This window comes from Pocillopora damicornis, chromosome 9 (assembly GCF_964200805.1).
Source record: "Pocillopora damicornis chromosome 9, jaPocDami1.2, whole genome shotgun sequence".
Taxonomy (NCBI): Eukaryota; Metazoa; Cnidaria; class Anthozoa; order Scleractinia; family Pocilloporidae; genus Pocillopora; species Pocillopora damicornis.
The window spans coordinates 3,338,757-3,358,627 of NC_142678.1; the positions used below are offsets into that span (position 1 = coordinate 3,338,757).

Here is a 19,871-nt window from a genome sequence, read left to right on the forward strand (position 1 = left end):
AAAAAATTCAGGCCCGTACGGGATTTGAACCCATGACCTCTGCGATACCGGTGCAGCACTCTACCAATTGAGCTAACAAGGCAACTGGGAGCTGGTCAATGAATTGGGTCCAAACAAACATCCAAGTGAATGGTTTTTTCAGGTCCTATTTACAACTACTCGTTTCAGTAGTGTTCTTAGCTGCGAGGATCTCTTAATCTCATCTCTCCACCGCAGTGCAAATATATGAATTTTCATATATCTAAAATCTTCAGTATCCACTGTTTTTCGTTGTTGTTATTGTTGTTGGTGTGTGTTCAGTAAGAGACGTTCCGATTTGGTCTTGGATTCTAGCGAGACTCCTATGCAGAACTACCGTGATAAGCACCCTCTCTATGCGCCCCTTTGAGTATCGTTGAGAGTAAAAAGAGGTGTCCGAAACATGCACCACTATATTAAAAAAAAAACCTGTTAATCAAGGCTGATTGCATGCAAACGAGCCGTTCAATGCATCAATGTTTCCTGTTTCCAGGGAAATCTGATTATTGTCTGCCTGGCGCAGATTTTTTGAGAGAAATTTGTTTCTTAATCTGTTGGTGAGTGATCTCCATCACGATGTTTTAGTGGAGACTGTTAAAATAACCTCACAGCCTTTAATTTCTAGAACTGAAGTGAAAGCGGAATTCATCGTATAATAAATTCAATATGTATTTTTCTTTTAATTTTTCTTTGAATGTCCTACTTCCTGTAACACAAATCCCTTCAGGGCTAGATATTGAAACCAAACTAGAAGGGCAGAAGTTTTAGGAATCATAACTAACTTATGCAATGAACAGGAGATTAATCTGCTCAAGATGATACTAACCAGGTGATGACGTCGTTTGGTCAAGGGTTTGACCAATCAGGGCGAAGCATAAAAATTGGCAAAAGATTTGTTCGTGCACCAATGTTAAAAGAGGAAATACCAGTGGAAAATTTCGAGAAGTACTTAGAAGGGTTACCACATAGGGTTCACCTCTTAAACTGGCCGAGGACAGAGGTATAGAAGGGTGAATTGAGTTCTAGAGAATTCAGAGGAGTTTCTTCAACTGCAGATCTGTAGAGGTTTCGATCGGTTCTACTTCAAATTTGTTCTCTCCGAAGTGAAGTCTGACCAGGAGTGGACCTTCAGATCATGAAGTTTGTCTATGTTGTTTTTCTTGTGGTTTACGGTATCTTGTTGGTGCTTGGACATTCCGGAACAAGTTACGGAGAAATGCAATCGCAAGAAGAAATCTTGGGTTTGTAAGTATCGGAAGCAATTTCGTGATTTACCTTGTAATAAGCTGTTGGCCGCAAAGCTATCGACAATCACACTAAGTTGAAACTGTTTCAAAAAGAACTCACCTTAGGTAAACCTTTCATGTTCGTACAAATTACCAATCAAAGTTTTTCTTTTCTTACAGCTGAAGATTTTAATTGATTACGTTTAATTTTGTTTCTTGATTAGTTAAGCCTTTTTTCGTCAACTGACACTTCCTCAAAGACTGCAAAATGAAAAGAAAAAAAATTCGGAATGATGCAGAATTTTATGAGCGCAGTGGTTTCTTATTTTGGAAAACCTTTTTAATGCATCGTTTTCTTTAAACTCAAAAGTTTTCACTGATGATTCGATTGAGGCCTTGAGCATTTGTATTTTTTTTTGTATTCCAAGCTTTCGTTCATCTACGGCATTGTCAGAGAAGGAAAGAAATTTTCTGGCTCAAGGCCTCAATTGAATCGTCTATTTAATCAACATTGAGTGAGGGACAGCTTCAAACGTTTTTAAAAAGTTTTCGTTCGTGTTAAGCTAAGAAAATCATCCATTTCTCGGCAGGCAAGCCTTGTGTCAAGTGATATGAGTGAACAAACACACTTTTATCGCTTCAGAGATAAAACATGTGCATTAATCTCGTTAGGGAAAAGTGGGGTCTTTAGGGCAAGTATTTTATCTATAAATACGATATGTATGAAAGGAAACTGATCGTTTGACACCTTTAATTATTTAAAGCTCTTCCTTTGTGTCTAGTAAACAAGTTTAAAATGGATCAGTTGTTTTTTTGTTGGCAGAAAAAATACTGCAGAGAACTTCTTCTAATTAGACCTTTCCTGGTCCTTCACGAGAATATTGCGGTGTGGTATGGGAAGGTTTAGGGAAATAAAATATTCCGTCGGCCAGAAGATTTTCGTTTCGTTTGAACAAGAATATACTCAGGATGACATGAATTTCACTGAAGTGTTATTGATGTAACAGTGGATAAATTGCAAACAAACAATTTCTGGGAATTGGTAACGCCTATTTCCTCCACCCCACCCCCTCCTAGAATTTACCGCAATGGAGCAGCTTAAGAGAAGGATATGAACCACGCAGCCGAGCATATTTTAATAGAACTTCCGAATAATAATATATTCCTAAACCACGTATAATTCATGGGTGGCTCCAAGAGAACCCTTATGCTATATTGGTAGCTGCGAATACCGATCACAATTTCAAAAACATTATCCATTTTTAGTACACTGGAACAGCGCATGATAATCTTCTTGATCACTGATTTTTCAGTCTAGATGAACTTGACAGACTTGCTGAAACGACGCCGAAATCTGATGAAAGTAAAAGAAAAGGACATTACTGCACCTTCTACGTACCACACAAGATTCGTGTTCGTCGAGAGTTCAGAAGGAGAACTGTTAAGAGTTTTCAAGTGCCCTGCCAGCTGGGCGAAATTGTTAAACGATGCACTCAGTACAGGTATAAACTTGAATGAGTTTTCATAAAATACAGAACGTACTCGTCTATAAGAATTTGCAGAGTGTTAACTTGGTTTCAAGGGTATTCTTAGCCTCGGGATGGTGGGGAGGGGGGGACTTCTTAGTCAAAGGCTAATAGGGATGTCTCGGTGAATGGGGCCACATTCTCACGCCTGGATTGACCATATTAGGGTTCTATTTTCAATAGAGTTTCTAGAATGGGGTCGCACCTTTTCAGGATTTTGGGGGGTAAGAAAATTCCGTAGGGATTGAAAAATGGGAAGATTCCGGATCACAAGTTGCCTCGTTCATTTATCCAAAGGTGGCTAAGATGGGGTTCATAATTGGCCATAGAACAAACTACAATGTGGTAGGGATTTTGAGAGGCCAGCGGCTGAGTACTTCTCCCCCCCCCCCCCCCCCCCCGATATCAGTCCACTCCTGAAAGATTTTGCAAAACTACGGCTCAAACCGTAATGTCAAGTAAGCAGTGCTGTTCATTCTGTTAGTAAATCGTGCCAGTCATATCCAGGCCCGTTTAAGAAAGAAACGGAACATGCAAGCATCGAAAAAATACTCAAGTTTTGTTATTTTGATAACGGAAGATCGGAAGTGAATACTTAAGAAATCATAAATTCTTCTAAACTGAGGTCAAGTGAAGTCAAACAGCCAAATTTAAAGTGGCTGTAAAATTAGCTTGGATTTAAACACGGAAACGTATGTTGATGCAGAGAATTCCCTGAATCTTACATGCAGCAAACATTGAATGTGCTAGTAAAAAAGCTCTTTTGATAACGATTCCTTTACAAGCAGCACACCCGACCTTCCAAGTTAAATGAAACAATTCTTCGATCTATCAGTCAGCAAGGTTGCTCGAAAAACCACATGTAAAGTGTATGATTTTCCGATTGCGCGCAAGAGCATCCAATTAAGCATCTGGCTCTGGCGTGTAACTGTCGGCAATCGCATTCCTGCCAGACAGACTAAAATAGAAAGGAACGTTTTAAAATGGCCAAAGCGTCCGGCTTTGGCAGGAAAGGAAAAAACACGCAACTAATATGGAACGATAGATGACAGCCGCAACGGAGGATTATAATAAAAAATTAGTAAAACCAAGTTTTTGTCTGTCAGCGAAGCACGCGACTTTGGTTCGCGACTAAATAAAATATTTCAGGCTCGTAAGTCTTATTACCTGAGAGGGCTTAAGAGTTGCTACAACAACAATGTTAAGGGTTATTAAATGAGGTTTTTCATGGTATGGATTCCCTCGTCCAAGAATAGTCAAAATCCTAATTATTTCATATACCACTTTTGACCAAAATAACCATTTCACACGTTAAATACAAAATTTAAAAAAAACACTGCACCAAAAGCACGAACATTGAATAGCTAGGTAAGTAAGCTCGCTCTCTCTCTTTTTATTTTTTCTGCTTAATCCTTCATGGTCTGACTCGTAGCACTCAACACAGCATATGCGAATGTTGTAATTACAGGGTGGTGCGCTTTTAGTCTGTCAAACCTAAATTGCATGTCACCAGTTACAAACAACCACGCAAGCCAATTTAACTTTTCGGTAAAGCTAACTGAGTACGGTAAATCAACAGGGTACTCGTACTTGAATAAGCTTTAAATTCTTAAGTCTCGATAATTCCTTTTTTTTAGTTTTTGCTCCTTCTTACAGACTTCTATGAACAATCCAATTTTCTTCGGCTCTTTTTGCGAGACAACGGTTGTTTATTGTGTTTTCTTTGAAATTTTACGCGGGAAATTGGCGCGCGGGCGGGCAAAATTGATCTCCATGGGACTCTCCCTCAGCAGTATGTTTGTTCTCTTCGATCGTAGGGTCGTATTTGAGCCTGCAGTCAAGGACCTTGACAGAACAGTTCTTCGAAGGGTACAGAGATGCTGTAGTGGATGGAAAGGCATCAACTGCAATCAGCGTACGTTTTTGCTTCTATTCCTTAGCTGTTTTCTCTTGCCTCTTTGATCGGATGGAACTCTGAAGAGGAGCCTCTTTGAAACGTCATGTCGGAAACTTGTCTATCCTTAAGCACTCTAGGTCGTTGAGCTGAAAATTCATAGGGACTTAACCTATAACTCCCGAGATCTGATCGTTGACTCTCCCCTCTAGCTGCAAGACATTTTCCTATAAATTAGTTGCGAGAATTTGATGTTTGATCAAGATTAAGACTTCTACTTGATAAGTTTAAAAATCCTCAATACCTGCTTGCTGGATAATGTATTGATTTTATAGGGAGAAGTTACATGTTCATCACTTCTGGTAGTTAAATGGTTATCTAGATGAACTGATGCTCAATATCCTTTTGCAGGAGATGACTCTTTGACTCAAAAGAGGCAGTTTTCGGATTTAAAGTCATCCAGTAAGTTGGGTAGATCAAAGTCATTTAGGTCATAATCAGAAAAATAGTTTGAAGGTTGTTAGTTTTGGGAGTACTTGAAAAAAAGTCCCACCGAACAGTTCGTGACCTGTACCTGGTGTATTTCAAGACAAAAATTCTCCATACTTACCTCATCAATATTGACCTTGACGGATGAATCTTGAGGCTATTGTTATTAATTCACTTATTTTTTATTTATTGAAAGCTTCCATCTCTAAAGAGATCAAGTGCTGGAAAGTCAACATAACTCTCGAATATAATGATGCCAACATCACTCGAAACCAGGCCATCAGTGAGATGAGAGAGATAGCCGGCGAGGCGATAGCTGGGCTTTACACGTGTCAAGACGTGACGGTGGAACTGCGTGACGTTCACATCAGGCGCATAATCAACGTGACATCCATAACTGCAGTTTTCTATCTCCGATCCAAGCTTTCACCATCCACTTCTCTTTCAAGCATCGACATAGACTGTGTAAAAGAATCCGGGGTTTTCAGGGATTTCAAAGTTATACCTGAGCGCAAGGCACCAAAGTTCAATGGCCACTCAGCTAAAGCAGTCGACGTGACTTATGACACGAGTGGATTGTGCTGCAAGTATGGTCACGTAGACAACAGTGGCATTTGTGGTGAGTGAATTAGCTAGTGTAACCTACTCCTCTATATTTAGATAAACATAGAGCGCATCATTTAACTTTGGCTTTACATCTTAATACACCAGGCTTCCTTTGACCTTCAAGTAAGGGTCACGCCAAAATTATTAAAAAACCAGAAACATTCTATTCTTTAAAATTTTAATTCTTTCGAGAGTATAAGTGGCATCTTGAACCGGAGTTAATCTTAATTTTCTTGGCAACAATTGCTACTTCCCATGGTCAGGTTACCCGTAATCCGAGAGGAACTTCCTATACAAAAAAAAATGTTAGAAGCGTTTGCAACAAACTTATACTTTTTGAAGCATGCGAGAGATAGACAGCCCTTAAACGCGCTGTATGTGATTTATTAAGAGTCATAAATTCATGTCCCATATTTTTACTTGTGTGTATAGTTCCGTGTGCTGCTGGTTCTTATCATGACCTACATGCTGGAGAGTGTACAGGCTGTAGTGGGAATACTTATCAACCTCACAGCGGTCAGACATTGTGTCTAGTTTGTCCTAACGGTTCAATAGCTGATGGAGTGAATGCCACCAAATGTACTAGTGAGTAACTCACATTAAGTACTATTTATAAAAGGTACCCTATCTTCTAATGCTGCACTGGGATCTGAAAGAAACAGTTTTTTGTCAATTTATGCCGGATTATTATGCATCTTATCTTCTTGTTTGCCATGATAACAGCTACAGCTTTTGTGATCAATGTCAGTATCCAAAACAACTGTGCACCTACCCCTCCCCCTAACTCAACATTAACCCTGATCATGACTTGTTATCAGTTGACTGTTAAAGCGTTAGGGGAGGGGTAAGTTTTTCAACTTAAGGTTTATACGAGGGTCCCTTTTTTTTCAACTTGAAGATGTTCTTTTTTTTTACTCCCACAGAGACCTGTTCACCATCTTGTCTCAACAACGGCCTGTGTTCAGATGGTTTTTGTTTCTGTCCTGCTGGTTACACCGGAAGGGCCTGTGAACGAGGTAAATGGCTGAATCGCTGCTCCTGGTCTACTCTTTAAAAGAGTGCATTTTCTTATCGGAAAAACGAAGTCTTTTGGAAAATGTCCTTTAAGACTAATATCGGGTGGAGACTAAATAGGCAGACTAAAATGGAGTTTCAGGAAAACTTCGGCCTATAAGTGGTTAATCCATGTCCAAATGCTGTAGTATTCCAGGCTTTTTAAAGCACAGACATTTCGCTTACGTCCAGATGATTGCAAATGAAGAGTAAATGTTCGTGTTAAGATATAACTAACAGACAGATAATAATGAAAAATTTGATCAATTTTCTGTTTTAGCTGTTTGTGTTCCAACTTGTCTGAACGGTGGTTTCTGTTCAAAACCTAACCAATGCATATGTTTAAGCGGGTGGAATGGGCCGAGATGCAGCAAAGGTAAGAAGTGACGGTTTGTTTTCTTTCTTCTTTAACAATGTTTTGTCATTAAAAATGCTGAGTTTTTCTTACAAATTTCTCGTGATCTGCACGTGAATTTGATTATATAAAGTCGTTTTTTCTTTGAATTTGAGCCAAAGTTGATTTTTTTTCAATTGCAATTATTTTGTTTTCTTTTGCAATGATGTTTTCTAGTTTTAGATGTTAGACAATTATCATTCGTATGGTTCTTTAATATGCGCAAACGAAAACGTCAGAGGAAAAAAACTGCGCCAGTCAAGTGATAGGTGTATAAATTAAATTAATTTTTATACTTTTGTTAAATGGATTACTTAAATTGATCTTGTAGCACTGTGCTCCAGCCCGTGCGAAAACGGTGGCATTTGCGTGGCACCTGACACCTGCAACTGTCGGCCTGGTTACTCAGGGCCCACGTGCAAAACAGGTTGGTTATGGAAAGAAAGGAAGGATGGAAAATCCATTCATTTTTTTCATGAATCATTTTCAAATCTTATACAGAATCATGTGATATGCTAAGATTAAGAGAGAAGTGAACTAAGTAAGCAATTGTCCATAAATAACAAACTAGCTTCTCTCTCTCTTCAGATTTCTGTGATCCGACATGTAGCAACGGCGGAACCTGTTTGAATGGAAACTGTTTTTGCGCACCTGGTTGGAGTGGAGACCGCTGTCAAACAGGTTTGTGGTAGCACGCATTTTACAGAGGAGGAAACTTCTTCCACTACACTCTAAAGTGAATCAAGATAGAATATTACTAATTTTTTAATTTTTTTCATTTTTATGTTAGCTACCTTCCAATTGTTCCTCCCCGCTCGATCAAACTGAGATTCAACCCAAATTCCTTCAAATAATGATTATAATTGTCATTATACATAGATTTGTAAGAAGAAAGTTCAAAAATAGAATTTCGGATTTAACTCCTTCTTTCCGGATAATTCCTTCTTATCAAGGCAAAAACTAACGAAGTTCTCACTTCATTCCCGTAAGCTCTGTGTATTGCTGGATGTGCTAACCATGGCACCTGTATCGCGCCTGAAAAGTGCGCATGTGCTCCTGGTTTTACAGGCTCTCAGTGTCAATTAGGTAAGTTAAGATAGAATGCAAAGTTTTTGCATGATTGCAATACAAAACAAATTTTCAGAAGCTTGGCTCGAATGGAATCGATGTCGCGTTCGAAAACTTTACTAAAAAGTACCAAATGAACTAAAGAGAATCTTGGGCTTGGTTTGACCATTTACCATTTTTATGAGCGACATACAGGTATCTTACATGCTACTATCATAAGCAAGTTATGTCTTGTGTGGAGATATATTATAAATATCACGAAATAATAAGTAAAGGTGTCAGATGTTTTTTCAGAATCGTGGGGTTCCTATCCAAAATTTTGACCGTTTCTAACTTTATTGGTTTTCTGATTTCAAATTTGACTTCCAGGAATATCGTTCTGCTCTGGTTTGCCTGATGGAGATTACAAAGATCCTACCAACTGTTATGGATATATATCATGTTCTGATGGCCTCACCAATTACAAAGATTGTCCCACTGGCCTCAGGTACAACTACACTATAAATCAGTGTGATTGGCCAGCACATGTACCATGTGATCAAGGTATGCACTTCGCGGTAAAATTGACCTGCTCCCAGCTTTTAAAGTTTGATAAATTCATGTACATCGCTTTTGAAAATAAATGGGTGGTTCCTCGCAATCATGCAATCATTATCAACGGTAATTTTCGCTCCAAGCGTAAGTGGGGGCTTCTAAGAACCTGAAACCTAGTATCTAATTCAAGTTCTCCATACATGATTTGCCTGCTTACGAATTAAGAATCGTTCGTGATCAACGAGACCATATAAAATAAACATATACTTGTAGAGCACAGAAGGTTGAATAAAGGAACTTTAGCAAGAGTAAAACATTTAAAATAATTAAGTGGCAATGATGGCACTAAGGGAAAGAGAACTTTTAACTGGCTTTTCCTGCGATATGTACGCTTTTCCATACATTCAAAAGTTTAGAGTAGTAAAACTCCTTGAAAAAGATGGGAAAAAAGCGCGAATAAAAAAAAAGTTCCTTTAAGGATCTGAATCCTCTCACTTCTCCAATGCAATGCTCTGTCAGTTGAGTTGTGAAGCTCTCCATTGTAAGATAAGCCCGATTCAACTCTATAGCAGAACTTCTTTATTTACGCGCATGCCAGCAAATCTTTGATAACAGGTGCTGCTTCGCTTTAAGTGTTGAACTATAAAATTTGATTCAATTTTCCAGATGTCATAGACGTCAAAGGACAAACGATTCTGTCAGACGCTCGTAAGTATCCAATCCACCAAGAGGAGACTCGAGGAGGGAGTTCCTTGGAAGAGGGGAACTCTCAATAAAATAGTGTATTGGGCGTTGTCACCACCAAAGATCTTTTTAAGGTTTTTTCATCTGAATCACAAATTTTATATTGCGAATGAAAAACCGCTTTTCAGAATACAGAAATGTTTCAGCCAAATGAAAAAAGCTAGATTATGGTTAGAGAGAGGGAACAATAAAATGAATCAGTTTAGTTTTTTCAAAATGTATTGTTTCTGATGTTATTCCAGCGTTGTTCAATGATGAGCTTTCACTCACATTTTTCATTTCTTCCCTACCAGTTCCCTCCGGTGCCATGAACGAGCCAGACCTTTGCTTCTCTTGGCGATCACACATCAAGACTTTTGACGGCCGCTACATTTACTTTCCGGGTCGCTGTACATACAAACTGATTCATGATTGTGCGGATAATCTTTTCTCCGTTCACGTTTTTGGCGACCCTCTGTGTAAGAATCTCACACGCTGTCGCCGCTCGGTCAATTTGTACCTGGGAGGAGTGGACATCAAGGTGAATTTAGTCTTAAATTTTACAGGGTCGCTCTGGGGGAAAACTTACCTTAGCCATCATCTCTATCAATGAAATGGTTAGTTTAGAAAGTGGTGTAAGTAGACCAGTGATGAGAAAAATTCCGTCAGATTTATTTAGGAGAACGTGACCAAGTTACAGTGGCAGACAAGAACGTTTCCCTTCCTCACATCGTGAACAATGTTGTCATCGAAAAAGTATCCAACTATGTTCTTACGTACGGTTACAATGGGATAACGGTATTATGGGATGGTATCGATGCGGTTTACGTGCATGTCTCAGCCAATCACAAGAATAAGACTTGTGGGTTATGCGGCAACTACAATGGCTTACCAGATGATGACATCAGGACGTCAGGAAGTCAACAAGTTTCATCTATCGCCAAATTTGGAAATAGTTGGCGCATGACTGATGTTTTTGACATGTGTCCCAACGTACGAGAAGAAGAAACCAAGAGTCCTTGCAGTATGGTCACGCAAGGTAACGTGACGAAGGTGAGTGTGTGGCAAAAATTCAAGCCCAGACCTTATTTCCTAATTATTCCGGATGTCAGTCATGAAAAACGAAGTTTAGGGTAAGTCTGGTTGAACAGGGAAAATAATAATTCTGAACCACTGTTTTAAGGCCCACTGTGCGACAGGCACTTCAGGACGGATGTTTTGAAATTAAGCGAAAAGTCTGACTTCGAAAGAAGGATTTTTTTTTTGTTTGCTTTATCTTACTGTTGTAGTACACCAATAAGCTTCGACTTTATGTGACTACACTTGGTGACTTCATCTGTGATCTATGAAAGAACGGACGCAAAGCGATATAGAATCTAATTTTTTAATTGCTATTTAATGAGCTGAAGTACGGTGTTGATCTAAGCGCTAAGAGGAACCACAAAATAAGCCCTCCAAGTCCGCTCCTTCGATGTTGTAATTTCATTAAATTCTTGTCCCTAGATAAAAGGTATTTGTTCCTTTCTACGGAATGCGACGTTCTTTCCTTGTCACGGGGTTCTTGATCCTTCACCGTTCATCGAAATGTGTGAGGAAGAACTTTGCAAGTGCAATTTGACTGACCGGCTTGACTGCGCATGCTCAGCTTTCACGCAGTACTCCAGAGCATGCGCGCGGAATAAGGCGGCCGTACAATGGAGAACAAATGATCTGTGCCGTAAGTTTAACTTGGTATCTTTTGTTAATTTGCAAAAAAGCTTTGTTGTGCAATATGAAAACTTTGAATAGTAGAAGTACTGAAAAGAAGTTCAAATTTTAAAGACGATTTTTGTCGCAGTTCTCCTTCGGAAATAAATTTTAGGCTAAGGCGGTCATCTCAAACTTTGTAAGGGCTTACAATAGGGCTTTACCCGATGGGAAAGGAACAGCACGTACCTCTTAGTTGGGAAACGAACTATACGATATGATAGAAATTTTTTTCCTAAGCAAGAAAAATAAATGAAAAAGTCATGTTCTTTGATACTGCCGCTGTCTGTGAAAAATGACTATGAACGTGTTCATGGTATGATTTGCTTGAGAAGGGTAAACTGGCCCACTTGACAGGCGCTGATACATTGGGGCGGGAGCGATGGTAAATGTAACTTGTTGATGGTGGCAAAGGCAGAGGCTTGCGAGCTGCGAAGGAGCTTCTTTCACTACACTTCTGCGCGGCCTCTTGCTCCATCTGTCTGTATCGTAATGCACACGCGTCCCTACTACATAAACTGAGCAGAGATTGATTTAATTTTGTATTTGGAATTCGTAGCTATTACCTGTCCAAAAACTCAGCAGTTCACCGAATGTGCATCCTCCTGTCCTCCGACGTGTCAAATCAAAAACGGAAATTACATTTGTCCACAGAGATGTCTTGATGTCTGTCAATGTCGTAATGGGACGGTGTATGATGGTCAGCGATGTGTCACTATACAGCAATGCCCCTGTCTTCACAATAAGAAGCATTACCCACCAAACTCTGTCATTAAGCGCGACTGCAACAACTGGTAAGTAATGCGATCTGAAGCCCCTTAGATAACCGTAGAACGTGAAAATGTCGAGTAAAATTTTGCCGTGTGAATCACTGACCTGCCAAATTAAAGAAAGAGTATGATTGAAATAAGAGGGTTTCTATTTTAAGGAAACTTATTTCATGTGAAAATATAGAATTTCAACTTGGTATGCAAGCTCCTTTAAGAAGCCTTTACCGATAGCTCATGACATGATGAAAAGAGATCTCTTTCGACAATTTTGCAACCTCCAGTTCAAATTCCAACTTCCAACGATACTTATCATTAGAGATGTAGGATCACTCGTTAAGCATATTTTTTGAAAGTTGCGTGAAAATTAAAAAATTATTCCAAGCTTAGTGATTTGATTTTTTTTTTAACCTGAAGCACATGCGCTAATGGCCTATGGCTGTGCACGAAACTCCACTGTCAAGGTAAGAATGTTTCGCTTTGATTTTAAGAATGTAATTTGGAATGAATGAACACGAGAAAAATTTTCAGACTTACAACTGTACTGCACGAGCCCAGGTTCAGACTTCGACGAAGGTTGACCCCATGTAAGATTAATTATTCAACGCGTTGAAGTTTTTGATATGTATTCTCTTGTTGCTTATAGAAGTGTCCTGAACAGATTCGCTAGTAATTAGTTTTTGGGGCTCGGTTTGTATTTTCAAAAGACGTTACAATAGTGAAAAAATTTCTAAGATCGTCCCGAATGTTGTTCGTGTAGGAGTTTGTTCTGCAACTGGCGACCCACACTACAGGACATTTGATGGGCTGGAGTTCTCCTTTATGGGTATATGTCAGTACATTTTGGCCAAGGACTGTGTCAACAATTCATTCACTGTTCTGGTGGACAACGTGGCGTGCGGGTCCGTTGGTTCAGTGTCCTGCACCAGGAACGTATATGTGCTTCTCAATGGGACAACTATCACACTCAGGGGAGGAGGGACAGTTCTCATTAACGGAAACAGATTGGCAAATTTTCCTATGGCAACAGAGAGTGAGTAGAAGTCATCGGATCAACGTCAGTATCTGAGCAACTGCGCAGCTACCCCTCCCTTAACCCAACACCAGTCAACTGATAACAAGTTAGAGATAATGTTGTTGGCTTAGGGGAGGAGTGGGTGCACAGTTGCTCAGATACTGACATTGATTCCCTGATACAAAACCTTAAATTACAGTATGGAAAGGGGTGATTATATGTAAAGCTTTGTGAAATTCTGTTTAACTGTTAACACTATGTGGAAGAAAAACGCTGTATGATAGAAAGGCAAGAAGCTTTTGATGGTATAGATTTCTTACTGCTTGCTAAATTAGCCGGGTTCTTAATTAAATTCGTAAGCAATTAAATAACGCCATTATCTCTCTTAGTTTAGATTTTTCAATGCAGCCCGAATGGAGTAGTGACGGTGAACAATTTATGCAAGAATACGTTGTAAAAAAAGAAGATATTTTTAAATCGAAGTGCAATACGTAAAGTTGGAATTAATAGTTGACGATAACAGCATTTTTCACTGTGGTAGCTTTTAAATTCATTAGAAATAACTGTAAGTATGCTATGTTCGTAGGTTACATCATTAAGCAATTGTCGTCATCAATGACGTCAGTTCATAGTCCCATTGGCCTCGATGTCAAGTGGGACGGCATCTCGCGCATTTATGTGACAGTACAGCCTCAGTTTCGTGATATGACTTGCGGTTTGTGCGGAACTTTTAATGGCAAACAGAAAGACGAACTCACCACCAAAGAAAGCGTTATCGAAACAAGCGTGACAGCCTTCGGAAACTCGTGGAAGGTGAGCTCAGCTTGTAATGACACGCAGCCGTTAAGGCATCCTTGTGAAGTACAGATACAGAGAAAGGCTACCGCGGGAAAATTGTGCAACAGATTACTGCAGTCTCCATTTAGCAGCTGCCATCACACAGTGGACCCATCTAGCGGTTACATCGCTAGCTGCATGTACGACGTCTGTGGATGTCAACAGGGAACCCAATGCCTTTGTAGTGCTATCGCTGCTTATGTCCACGACTGTGCAAGACATGGGGTCGTGATTGAATGGATAAATTCTAAAGTTATGCCGGAATGTGGTAAGTATTTAGTTAACTTACGTAGACTCTTCCCTTTTACTTTCTGATCTGCTAAAATTTGTAGTCTCTTTAAAACAGCGAACGGTTTTAAGTGTAGTTATTACACAAATTAGTCAAGTTGGTCCAATGCATCTCCATCCCTACAGTTGGCCAGGTTTCCTTGACATTTTGTTAGTGTCCTTTCGCTAATTGCTTGGGAGGGCACTGATTTTGAATCAATATCAGTTTCTGGGCAACTGCCCACCTACCCCTCCCCTAACTCAACAACAGTTAATTGATAACAAGTTAGGGTTAATGTTGGGTTAGGGGAGGGGTAGGTGGGCAGTTGCCCAGACACTGATATTAATCCCTGATTTTTAAGGAGAGTATTGCCTAAGAATACAACACTATTACTCCAGGGGGGCTTGGGCTTTCCTTCACAAACTCATTCATGTCATTTATATCATTGGTTTGATCTATTTTCCTTATCACTCGCCAGCCAGACATAATTTCCGTCAATTTGGAATGCACGAATGTAGTAAAAGCTGACCATAATTGAAGACGTCCTAGATATTCCATTTGATCGCCTATAAAAGATCTGTATTTTACACGCCTTTCGTTTTTAGACGCAGTTTGCTCCATTCCCGGCCAAGTGCACCAGGTCTGCGGCTCTTCATGTCAGCGGACGTGTCGTGAAATCTCCATGGACCTCCCTTGTGAAGAGGAATGTGTTGAGGGGTGTAACTGTCCAAGGGGCATGGCACTCACAGAGGATAATCAATGTGTTCCCCATTCACAATGTCCCTGTTCTCTCGATGGAAATTATTATAAACCTGGAACTGTGATACGACCCTCCCACTGCAAAGAATGGTAAGGTTTTTTACCTTTGTAAAATATTTCGATTTTCAAGGTAAACAAGGCTCACATAATGAATCTTTTCGGAGAAGATAACTACGGGGAATTTTGCGAAATGGGCTCCGTATGTTGTGAATTTCAACGGTTTAATGTCCAACCCATTTTCCAATTTCAGTTTAATATATTTGGTTACCTTAAGTTTAATTTTCTTCGATTAAGACAGTCTACTAAACATTCAACGTTTTATGCAATTTACAAACATCTCAAGAGTCTTCAAGAACACTTAGGGAGCGAGTCGCTTTCTTCAAATGAAAATCGAGTAAACCTTTTTCAATGCGGTATACATATGCAATAACACTTTTTTGGACAAACAGCCGAGCTGTAAGTATTCTGAACATATCAAATACTATTAAAAGGATAATATAAACTCTCAGCTTCTTATGAAAGAACCGGTGTGGCACTCAGCGCGTCAGGTGATTGGTCAATCCTTGTGTTCTTTTAGTCTTGAAAAACTTTCTGAGCAAAGTCACTCTTGGTGCTGATAAAAAATATTGTATGACTGGTGCAGCGCAAAAAAAAACCAAAACATTGAAGCTTGCGAGAGGCCTATGAAATGATCCTTCTTACTGCGTGATACATCTGTCCTTTCTAGAGTCTTAATGACTCTCTTTTTCCCCAGCGTTTGTGAGAGCGGACGATTTAACTGTACCAAAACATCATGCAAAGGTAAGATCGTTTTTCTTTCTTATAATTCGAATCACAGAGACGTAGCATGGATATTTTAAGAGTGGTCATGTTTAAATTTTGCGCGCCTTACATGAAAATCCAATGCCGCTGCTCTCCCTCTCGTATTCGTGCGGCGGGAAGGAGTTGCTGATGGAGTATAATCCAGGAGGTCCTCCTCCTCAAGGCTATGGCCCAGTATTATTTACAATAACAACGACAGCAACGGAAAGAAAAAAAAGGCAACGGTCGAATAACGTGCTGTACGTTTTCGCTTTCAGGAGGATCTAGCTAGATATCTTTTGTTTTTAAAAGCGTTATTTTGGTACGTTATAGATAAATTTAGCTTTGAACAGGTTTTTATTGTGTTTACAAATGAATGTATAAATCGATCAAACTGTTTGAAAGCCATCTTAACCTATATTTGGATGAAATTTCAACGTATATTTTGCTCACGAGGATTTTTCATATTTTGTTAACCACCTAAGGAGTATTCGAACTTAACAGGATTTCCCACATGGTCTAGCGGTTAGGATTCCTGGCTTTCACCCAGGCGGCCCGGGTTCGACTCCCGGTGTGGGAACTTTCTTCGATCTTTACCTTTTCATACACTTTAATAAATATTTTCCAGTTTGTTTCGCAGAAATGTAACTACTCTAGTTATATTTCATTAAAAGAATTTGCGAAAAAAAACAATTTGAGATATCTTTAAGATGTTGAAATTGTTTTCAATTACAAGCAAATCAAAACTAATATTTTAAAAATTCGCTTTCTACATTTGTTAAATCAACAGCGCTTTATTTTATTCCAATTTTAGTTTTTCTAAAAGTTCATCAAGTTTAGACAGGAAAGAAGCTCCTGGACAGGATAGTTAGCGAGATTAAAAAAAAGACGGTGGATTTTGCGCGCGCTCTTTTTTCTAGACAAGTGTAAAGATCATCCATCAGTCACGGGCGTAGGCTACGCTAGCAGGGAGGGTAGGGGGGGGGGGGACTTCTTGGAGAGCGTTGCAGACCGCCAGTCCTACGTGCTTCTATATTTCTGAGCTACCGTGAACGCCAATTTCTATAGAGTTAGGCTACATACTCTCAAGGTTAGCTGTGGAATAAACTTCCGGATATGGTATCTTTTTCGCTCTTTCGTTCTTTAGAGCTAGAGTAAATGTAACTTAGTTTTTTTTCTCAGCTTGTCCCTCTGGACAAAAGTGGGTAAGCTGTGGTGCAAAATGCGCAAGGACCTGTGAAAATTTTCATATGCCATGTTTGGAGACCAAGTGCCAGGAAGGTTGTGTCTGCCCGGAGGGCACAGTACTACATGGTCAGCGGTGTATCAACTCTTCCCAGTGCTTCTGTCATCGCGGTGGTCACAGTTACAGGCTAGGACAAGAGATTAAAGAGGATTGCAATACTTGGTATGTTCTAAAGGTAACACAAACCACTCACAACACCAAAGTTGTCTGTGCGTTACATTGAATGGCTACAGCTAAAACAGACCGGATGATTGGAGCACTGAACTGCGAAGATGCTACAATCTACTGGCCTGATATACGCGGAGTATCACGTATTTCGTTAGAAACAGAAACGTAAAGACAATCGCGTATAGGCGCAATAACGAATAGGAAAGAACAATAACCTCGAACCGTGAACGCAATTGTACAATGTGCGTGGGTTCCACAACACATGACAGAAGAGGACACTGTGCTCAACAATCATGAGACAATAGACCTCTTTAGCTTATCCATTTAAGGCCCTTCGATAATTGACGTGCATATGTACACAAAATTTATATTCTCTTGAGACCCGAGAGGTGTAAAACAAAAACAAAAAAACAAGCTGAAGAAGTCTATCTGATTAAAATCAATAAATATGGTGTTACGATCTTGTGAAGAAAAATTGCAGCCAATCGCATAGACAAAGTTTTGAAAAAGGCTTTACACGTGTTTGGGGGTAATACCACAACTAGGGACGACAGCAAGTGGTTCTTGATCCCAACACACACCTTTTTAATGTTTTTAGCTTTTGACAACGAAGTATGATAACAAAGTGTAAGATGACTTATTTGTACCACGTAATACCATTGAGTGACTGAGTATCATGCTGCTGTCTAGACAGGAAGCTGAATGTAGATAATCAAGTTGAAGAAAGTGTTATTTTGGAACTTGGCAACAAATAGCCACCAAAAATTACTTCTGTCTCACTTAAAGCTAAGAAAAAGTAGTTTATTCATGTGAATTTTACGTATCTCTGAGTTCTCAGATAGATGTTATTTGTTTTTTATTTTAGTTCTTGCAAAGGTACTAAATGGTCATGTACTGACCACGTTTGCCCTGGAACATGCTCCGTTTACGGTGAACTGAATTACATCACCTTCGACGACAGGAGGTACACTTTCAGTGGGGCCTGTGATTATGTCCTTGCTCAGGACTCTTGTAATGACGCCTCTTCACGTACTTTCCAAATCCAGGCCCAGAATGTCCCTTGCGGGAACAGTGGCGTCACGTGCACAAAGCAAGTGACTATCACGCTCAACAACACGGTGGTCACTCTTGAGAGGGATCAGCATCCCGTGATATCCTCGAGGCCAGGTGCTGCAGCCTTGAGCATGATTGAAGAGTTTCAAATCAGAGAGCATCACTTCTTTACCGTGTTAGAGACTGGCTTTGGTTTAACAATCACGTGGGACAGAGGAACAAGGCTATATATCACTTTGGATCCCAAATTTACAGGTGAGTGGAAATTTTATTGGTGTTTGCTATGGCATGAGAGAATCAAACTTATCATTATTTGGCGAGGTAGTCCTGAGTTAAAATCTAGGCGCTCTTATTGGTTCTTCCTGGGTCTGAATTTTGCCATACAGACGGTTTCCACGTAAAAGGTCTTGAGCTGCGTGTTTTTGTTCGCGAAAGCGGCCGGTTGATTCAAAATAAACAAGTTTGGTCCAAGTGCCATATGATAAATAACTTACCTGAGATAAGTAAATTCCCTATTCCCGGTAAGACGATCACCAAGAGCTGTCTCAGTACAACTCTGACAATGAGTTACATTCAAGTTTAAAGAATATTCCCACCGGTATTTTAGGACGACAAAACGTTGTAGCCTTGCCTCATTGGCGTTTGCAGATTTGAATATCAAAAGTCAATTATCCGTCTTTTGCATTACGTGACATGTTCATAGCACATCTTTGTTTTTCAGGGCGAGTGTGTGGGCTATGCGGCAATTTTAACGGTGACAGAAATGACGATTTCATGACACCACAAATGTTGCCAGAGACCTTAGCGAATGACTTTGGCGACAGCTGGAGGGTCGAGTCATCATGCCCGGATGCAGTCATACCCAGGAATCCCTGCGTGATAAATAAGCATCGTGCACCATGGGCTCACAAGATGTGCAGCATCATCAGATCAGATGTGTTCAAGCCTTGTCATGAAGTCGTAAGTCCTGGGCCTATTGTAACACAAAATAAGTTGATAAGGTTATTTCGAACAGGAGACCAGTTTTTATTTATCACCTGAGGAGAGGGGGAGGGGGAGGGGGAGGGGTCGGTATTGGAGGATTTAAGGGGGTCACATAGTTTTCAGGGGGAACGGAGGGATCAGTCGTCGCCAACAGAGCATAAAGGGGAATCAGAGCAAATTCACTGCCGATTAACTGCCAATGAGGCGGGGCGGGGGAGATCATAAGAACATTAAAGAGTCTTGTGGGGGATGGGATAAAATTTATCGTATCCTCCAAACCCCCCTTCCCCCCTCCCCCAACGGCAGTAACTAATCATTGGTTTATGGCAGATGTCGTGTCACACTTTACTTGATTTTAAAAATTGCATTGACGAAAAATTTTGAACGTTGGTCATTTTTAATCCAACGTGTTCCATACTTTATCAAAGAAAAGCTGAGCTTTCCCCGAGTTTTGTCCTACATTTAACTCTCAGGTAAACCCGGATCCTTGGTACGATGCATGCTACCGCGATGCTTGTGCTTGTGATAGCGGTGGTGACTGTGAGTGCTTGTGTACAGCAATCGCCTCCTATGGCCATGAGTGCTGCAAACATAGTGTGCCAATCAAATGGAGAACGCAAGAATTGTGTCGTAAGTATCGTAGGGATGTTAAACGAGTTGAATTTTTATCTTGCATACAAACGAAATTCGAAACAG

The 19,871-nt window shown here is 40.0% G+C and overlaps 2 protein-coding genes and 1 non-coding gene across 3 annotated transcripts in view; 2 read left to right on the plus strand and 1 right to left on the minus strand.

The window, feature by feature from the left end:
* LOC113684249 (general transcription and DNA repair factor IIH helicase/translocase subunit XPB) overlaps nt 1-19,871 on the minus strand; it is a 167,137-nt gene that overhangs the window by 59,850 nt on the left and 87,416 nt on the right. The gene's annotated exons all lie outside the window — the stretch shown is intronic.
* LOC113684248 (uncharacterized) overlaps nt 959-19,871 on the plus strand; it is a 32,298-nt gene continuing 13,385 nt past the window's right edge. The window contains exons 1-26 of the mRNA XM_027201587.2: nt 959-1,263; nt 2,558-2,746; nt 4,588-4,685; nt 5,076-5,126; nt 5,350-5,772; nt 6,192-6,344; nt 6,683-6,775; nt 7,093-7,188; nt 7,538-7,633; nt 7,795-7,887; nt 8,197-8,292; nt 8,644-8,817; nt 9,475-9,516; nt 9,846-10,072; nt 10,201-10,584; nt 11,035-11,248; nt 11,837-12,071; nt 12,462-12,508; nt 12,805-13,077; nt 13,646-14,164; nt 14,770-15,013; nt 15,678-15,724; nt 16,907-17,132; nt 18,004-18,446; nt 18,913-19,151; nt 19,649-19,805. Coding sequence (XP_027057388.2) covers nt 1,154-1,263; nt 2,558-2,746; nt 4,588-4,685; nt 5,076-5,126; nt 5,350-5,772; nt 6,192-6,344; nt 6,683-6,775; nt 7,093-7,188; nt 7,538-7,633; nt 7,795-7,887; nt 8,197-8,292; nt 8,644-8,817; nt 9,475-9,516; nt 9,846-10,072; nt 10,201-10,584; nt 11,035-11,248; nt 11,837-12,071; nt 12,462-12,508; nt 12,805-13,077; nt 13,646-14,164; nt 14,770-15,013; nt 15,678-15,724; nt 16,907-17,132; nt 18,004-18,446; nt 18,913-19,151; nt 19,649-19,805 — 4,969 coding nt within the window. The 5' untranslated portion in view covers nt 959-1,153. The remainder of the gene's footprint in view (nt 1,264-2,557; nt 2,747-4,587; nt 4,686-5,075; nt 5,127-5,349; nt 5,773-6,191; nt 6,345-6,682; nt 6,776-7,092; nt 7,189-7,537; nt 7,634-7,794; nt 7,888-8,196; nt 8,293-8,643; nt 8,818-9,474; nt 9,517-9,845; nt 10,073-10,200; nt 10,585-11,034; nt 11,249-11,836; nt 12,072-12,461; nt 12,509-12,804; nt 13,078-13,645; nt 14,165-14,769; nt 15,014-15,677; nt 15,725-16,906; nt 17,133-18,003; nt 18,447-18,912; nt 19,152-19,648; nt 19,806-19,871) is intronic.
* Trnae-uuc (transfer RNA glutamic acid (anticodon UUC)) lies at nt 16,233-16,304 on the plus strand. The gene has a single exon. It is a non-coding gene; the product is annotated as a tRNA-Glu (tRNA).